The 6,711-nt window shown below is 33.3% G+C and overlaps 1 protein-coding gene across 1 annotated transcript; it reads right to left on the reverse strand.

Moving 5' to 3' along the window:
- Positions 1–2,359: 2,359 nt before the first annotated feature.
- On the reverse strand, positions 2,360–5,833 carry LOC145029198 (aspartic proteinase 36-like). The gene is made up of 12 exons (XM_078977799.1): positions 5,279–5,833; positions 4,941–5,061; positions 4,427–4,854; positions 4,139–4,295; positions 3,948–4,030; positions 3,752–3,848; positions 3,583–3,655; positions 3,342–3,512; positions 3,122–3,243; positions 2,961–3,062; positions 2,796–2,893; positions 2,360–2,731 (listed from the first exon to the last, which is right to left on the reverse strand). Exons 1-12 carry the CDS (start codon positions 5,587–5,589, stop codon positions 2,560–2,562), a joined length of 1,935 nt encoding a protein of 644 aa, XP_078833925.1. The 5' UTR covers positions 5,590–5,833; the 3' UTR covers positions 2,360–2,559.
- Positions 5,834–6,711: the final 878 nt, after the last annotated feature.

The raw sequence follows: 6,711 nt of genomic DNA on the forward strand, positions 1-6,711 counted from the left end.
TGTGTATGCAATTGTCTATGTTTTTAAGGTGTAATTTATCCAAACAAAAGTACCTGAAGAGATTTGTTTCCCTGTTAGTTTATCGAGATTTGTTAATTAATTGTTCGTTTGAGATTTAATAAACATTTCTTTATTCCTTCGTATGTTTTGTAACCTATAATCAAATATTTTAGATTAATTCACTACCGTTCCCCTTGTGTTCGACACCCTTGCTTATCAAAGCTATACTATACTCGATCAGGTTCACTGTCTGTAAGGTGTGGTTTAGATGCGATAAATTGGGACTTATAAATAAAAAACTAGTGCATTAAAAATTCACATCACACCTTCACGTTGACTTGAAGAAGCCATCAACCTACGAACTAAATCCTCAATGAAGCTATAATCCACATCATGAGGTAAATCCGCCCCCGTCGACTTACACCAGCTATGAGGAAGATGAAGTGGATTCAAAGAATGGGCAAGGTGAAGTGGTGGTGGGCGAAATCATCCTCGATTTGGTTTTGTTGATCTGGTAGCCGTGAACATCACATTCCTCGATTTGGTTCTGTCGATCGGAATCCTCTTTCTTCTCCTGCGACTCGTTAGTTCCAATTTGCAGGTTTAGGGTTTAGTTAGGTTTGATTTGTAGGTTTAGGGTTTCATCTTTGAGGTTTGATTTTTCCAATTTGCAGGTTGGGGATGTCGTCAGATCTGTGTGGAGGAAAAGGGTGGGATGGTGGCACACGATAGATTGTGAGAGATAGAGATGAACGTGCTCTCGCCGGCCTCTTCGTTAGATGTAGGTCCTCCATTTTTGTTTTCACGTGAGCTTGGGCAATGAAAGAAGTCTGTGGAAAAGGAGGGGGGTCTAAGGGATGAAGTGATATATTTATTTACTAGGTGTAAGACCTATGTATTATATAGGTTCATTTAAAAAAAATATGAAATTCTAAACATTTTAGAAGTTTAAGAAAAAAATAGAAAAATATTGAATAATTGAAATTAAATTATTTGTTTTTCTTTTAAATTAAACAAATAATTTAGATAAATATCCAAAGAAAACTAATGAAACTTTAATTTAGAAAAATTGAAATTAGAAGGTACTCAATTAATGAAATTGATATGCATTTATTATTACATTTATTGCAGTTATTATATTTAAATATTATGTGGAAATTAATAAAATGAAAAAAAACCACAAAATGTCACGTGAAAAAAAAAATTAATTGAAAATAACCACAAAATGACATATGATCAAATCAATGAGAGCGTAACATGTGACAAATTTTTTTTATTTATTAGTAATGATTTTTCTTGTCTTTTTTAATTAAAAAATGAGAAACAAATAAAAGTTAAAAAAGAAAATATTACAGGTAAAATAGACTTTTTATGTCCAGAGGATGAAATGTACAACTTTTAATGGATCGAGAAATAGTCCGAGTTAATTTTTGAAAATAAAGATTACATATTTAAAGTATTACACATGAATAAACAAAAAAAACATACATACATAAAGTTATAATGGTGTAAAAAAATAGCTTAGCATCCGATGTCTGTATCCAAAATACAATGACCATGCCCGAAATGGTTTTCTCGAAATCCAGAATACATATTTCCTCATAAATTTTTTATTTTTTTTATTTTTATTTATATATATATTTTTTAACTACGAAACAAATTTTACTAACCACACTAGCAAAAGGCTAATGGACAAAAAATGAAACAATTAGAAATGAATAAAAAAAACTGAGTTTTGAAGCCAAGAGAGCCGGTTAATGTCAAATTTTCTTTTCCTCATAAATCTAACAATAAGGCAATGAAACTTACAAAAACAAAATAATTTCGATAAATCGAGATAAAAGGATGTCATTTTATGGAAACACCAATGGTAACTGTCATGTTTTAGTAAGAAAGATGTGAGATTTCTTTTTTCTTCGAGATTTTTAATTACAAATGAAAGATTTACACTCTATATACATACTCACTCCGAAATGCCCTGCTTCGATACAAATAAATGATTTACCAAAAATAATTGATACAAAATTTTCAATTCTACTCAACAAGAAGTCATATTCGTAATTTATCTTTAACACAAAATATCACTAAAATACAAAATTTTCAATCCAATCAATATTCTAATTAAATTCTATAACATCGATTCAAAAAGTACATTTTCTTATTTTCTTCTATCAAAGTCATTTCCATGATTTCCACTATAGCGGTTCAACTTCAACCCCCCGTTGAAACAGGGGAGAAGCCAACAACTCAAAAATGGAAATTATTTAAAAACAAATTAAAATTTAGCAAAACAGGAATAAAAAAAAAAACCCCGTGAATTTAACCAGCAACAGGGCCAAAGTTGTAAATTTATCTCGGAAGAATCTATGAAGCTATAGTATACACATAACAACTGAACCATGTCTTATACCATTACTATAATATGTCAAAATTTATAACCATTTTTCAGAACATTATATTAAAAAAAAAAAAATCATGATCAATTCAGATTCTCATTATGTGCGACAAAAACTTTAATCACCTTTGTTGACAGACATTCATTCCATAAAAAATGAGCGATCACAGTGGCTGAAGTTCTTGTTCATACACAACTGAATCCACCGGCCTATACAGAATCCCGCCACCTGGCCGCTTCTGTCTCCAAAACCACCACCCAACAACCCCCGCCACCCCAAATATTAATATCAAAATAAATACTATCATCACCCCCATATAATTCTTCACCCATGTCCTGCTACCCACCATAATATCATTATTTTTCAAATTTACAACTTACTTATATATAATCAATATACCTGTTTGGATCAGATTCAATAAACCAATTGGAAATCCGATATTTTCCAAATCTTTTAGGAAGCTTTATCTCCCCTTCAGCTATTCGAGCAATTATATTCTGCCACCAAGTAATTAATCAAACCATAATTACAATAATCAATATAAAAAATCATTAATTTACTCACAGATGCAGTAGTGTTGGACATATATTCATAAGGTTTTGGTGGAGTAATGGACCATATTGTAAGGGACTCATTTCCCTCCCATGTAAAGTCCAATAAATAAACCTGAAATAATAATTTGTTATGATTATTTAAAATTTGAATAAAAAAAAATTAAACAGTACCTGTGAAATGTTAACATGCAACCCTTGTGCAATTAACTCAGTAAGCTCAATGATATGTGGTTCGAGTTTAGAGTATTTAAGATTCAGAAACATATAAAATATTATGCTTCCAACTTTCGACCCTACAACAATAATATATATATATAGATATAAAAGGGGTATTATATTTATAGAAAATAACAACTTTTGAAAAATATTTAGGTTTAAATGTTTAATCTACCTGGAGAAATATGGCCAGGTGTCCCCATTGGAGATGGAGAAGGAGACATGTCAGATGAGGGTGCACCAGAATTATGTAGTCTTGCCCACAGATCAGAACAATTAGTTTTCCAAAATCCAATTTTGTCATGTTCACGATCATACATAACAAAAGTATTGCGCACAATGATTCCTGTAAAAAATCTAAAATTTGTTAACTATTTCTTTTAAATAAAAGAAATGATGATAAAAATAAAGAGTACCTCCTAAAAGAGTTGTTGGATCCTTTCCGTTTTGGAAAACTCCCAAGCAATATGCACCATGTACCCTTGAATGCTTTTATTAATAAAAAGAAATAAATTTAGAAAAATGTGTGTACAAACAATATGAAGAAAATGGTAAAAAAAAAAAAAAAATTAAATAAATGCTTACCCTGAACAAGTAGTTTTCAGGGGATAGTGTTAGCTTATGTCCTTTCCCAAATACCATTTCAACTTTCGGGAAGATTTTCATCAGTTGTGAAGCATCACTAAATTAAAAAAAAAAAAACTAAACATTAGTTTCTACTTAAATACAATAAATTATTTTCCCTAACAATTTATCTATATTAATTACTACAATACAATACCTTCCAGCACCAGAAAAGCAGATGTCATTGTAACTTGGATCAGGACCTCTGATCTGTTTGACAGTATGAAGTTCTTTCAGGACCTGAATCCAAGATTACAAAATTCAATTAACAGATCTTGATGATTTAGAAGAAAGATTGTTTTTTTTGATGGAAGAAACTAGAAAGAATAGTTTTGGATGAAAACTTACAGCTTCCTTAAATGCAAGAAAAGCAGCTTCAGGTAAATAAGCATAAGTTGTTCCACTATCAAGAACTGTTCCATGTTTTCCATCAAAAACACTTGGACTCAAAGGCAAACGCTTCCCAGCAACACGTAACTCCTTGAGCTCAATATTGTAATATGGGCTGTTGCCACCCCGAGACTAGAGTAAATGTGTGAGATCATGTATTAAATGTTATTTTGTTAGAAAGACATTAAGGTTTTTGGTTTTTTTTTTGTATCTATAAGAAGGATAGATACAAATTACAAAACATACCTCCGTACAGGGTCTGAGTAGGCATAGATCATCCCTGAGGGAGGAGAAACACTACCAAGAACCATGGCACCACCACCTATATCCATTCCACCATAACATAAAGAGAAGGAATCGCTTATTACACCTCGGTCAACAAGTTGGTCAACTATACTTAGATCACCACGCCCCAAACCCATTATTCCATCAGCATGTTGACTGTAGAGATCACCAGTTTCTGCATTTTCACAACCGAAAATGGCGCGTTGTGGTGATAGTTCACTTCGGTTGCCAAATGATACGATGTCTTCACCAAGAACACCACTGCTGGAACTCATTTCTGCATATTGTCGTTCATATACACATTGTTTTCTCTCATAGTCACAGGTGCAATCGATATTGCATTTCACGGGTTGGTATGTGGTGGATGAATCTGGATCGAACTTTGGGTCCTGGTGAAATCAACAATCTAAATTCAGAAGTTTATTACAAAAACAAAACTCAAAGTATCAATTGGTTAACATCATTAAGGGAATACCTGATGCTTGCCACATTGTTCACAAGTAATGCAAGGAACATAAGTAACAGTACTCCCTGTGTCCACAATAAGAGCAAACTTCTGCGGTGGAGATCCGATCCAGAGCCTCGTCGTGTAATACCTAATCATCACCAATTCAATTTGCAAATAAATGGTGGAATCTGTAACTTCTGAAATCGAATGTGATGAGAACTGAATACAATATAATAATCAGAGTGGTCCCAAGGGAATTTAATCGTTAGTTTTTTCCAGCTAAACAAAATATATAATATAAAATTCATATATCCCTATTGTTTACGTGCGCGCGCGTAAAATAGATCGAGGAAATGAACACATACCCGTGGAGGAGGAGATCATCGTGGAGAGCCATCCGCGCGTTCGGGCGAGACGTATCGGATTTCTGGAGGTGACGCCGTGATTTTCCGTTGCCGGAGAACGAGGAGATCCGGGATGAGTTAGGAGGAGACGGAAAAAGAGGTAGAAACATGGTGTGACGATTGCTACCAGCATGCGGAGGATGGAGAATAATAGTGCTTGGATCACCGATGACCGCAGAAACAAACAACGAAGACCTCAGAAGCAACACAAAAATCGACAGGATCACGATATCGGTAGTAGACGAGGACAGTGGACAGGTGAATCGTGCCATAATTCGTCAATCACCGATCTGTTGTGTCTGCGGATCGAGAGAGACAAATGAATTGGCCCTATAACTCTTGTTCTCTCACACAACAGTTTGAGAGCTAGAGCGAGAGATGAGAGAGATTTTCCGTTCCGGTAGGAGGTCCGATCAAGTCATCGGCAACTGTGAGCAATGTTTTGTGGCACATAGAAATTGAAAAGCTTTTTCCTTCTCATTCGAAATCGAAATCGCCACGATGACGTGTATGATGTATCGGATCTAAAAGGTAAATAGCTCGAATAAAGCCTTCAATTTAACTTAAATTCTTTTTCTTTAACGTGTAGTTAACTCAAAATTTTCATGAGATGAGATACAACATCAATAATAACAATATCATGCTGCTTTTGCAAACACATCACTATAATATACTTTTAGGTAAACGTTTATGCTGATAAATATACATCTCATACACAATCATATCCTTTTGAAGAGAGGTATTGACAGCTAACTCTAGTAAGCATAGCATAGATCATGTTTTAACGAAGTTACCCCTCTGAAATGCTCTTTATATACGTTATAGCCAAAGAAGGTTGCAGTCTTTGATAATTTTGCAACTTTAATTTCATTTAACTTTTCGAGGAAAATGACTCAGGAGGGTAACCAACTGTTGATTTTGTTCTCATTTGGTCCCTTTTCTTTTTTTGTACTCAATATACCATCGAACTTGCTATTTATGTTCAACATAACCCTTTGACCGGCTATCACAGGTCAGAAGCAGGTCAAAAGGGTTATCGTGAACACAAACAATAAGTTTAATGGTATATTGAATACAAAAAAAAAAGGAAAATAATCAAATGAGTACAAACGCAAAAGTTAATTACCCTCAATAGTCATTTTCCTTACATTACCTTTTTCTCAAATTTTGGAAACATTTTTTAAAAATCTCTCAACGTAAGACTTTGTTTTGATAATATAAATCTTTATTTTGCTACAAAAATGATTCTTAAGATTGTTATCATAAAAAACTTTAAAAGAATGAATTGTGGACATAATCATAAATTTCATAAAACTTTAAAACAACGAATTATTGACATAAAATCATCACAAGAAATCCAAGTAATACTAGCGACAATGACATTAGCGGCAACA

Source organism: Lactuca saligna, chromosome 2, assembly GCF_052625555.1.
Source record: "Lactuca saligna cultivar CGN05327 chromosome 2, ASM5262555v1, whole genome shotgun sequence".
NCBI classification, from domain to species: domain Eukaryota; kingdom Viridiplantae; phylum Streptophyta; class Magnoliopsida; order Asterales; family Asteraceae; genus Lactuca; species Lactuca saligna.

What these genes read in the sequence shown, in the direction of transcription:
- LOC145029198 (XM_078977799.1), bottom strand. Translation starts at nt 5,589, where the DNA reads ATGGCACGATTCACCTGTCCACTGTCCTCGTCTACTACCGATATCGTG. An exon ending in GATGATCTCCTCCTCCACGG is followed by an intron (nt 5,062 to 5,278) that starts GTATGTGTTCAT and finishes GGTGATGATTAG; the next exon opens with GTATTACACGACGAGGCTCT. An exon ending in TTCTTGCATTTAAGGAAGCT is followed by an intron (nt 4,031 to 4,138) that starts GTAAGTTTTCAT and finishes TCTTGGATTCAG; the next exon opens with GTCCTGAAAGAACTTCATAC.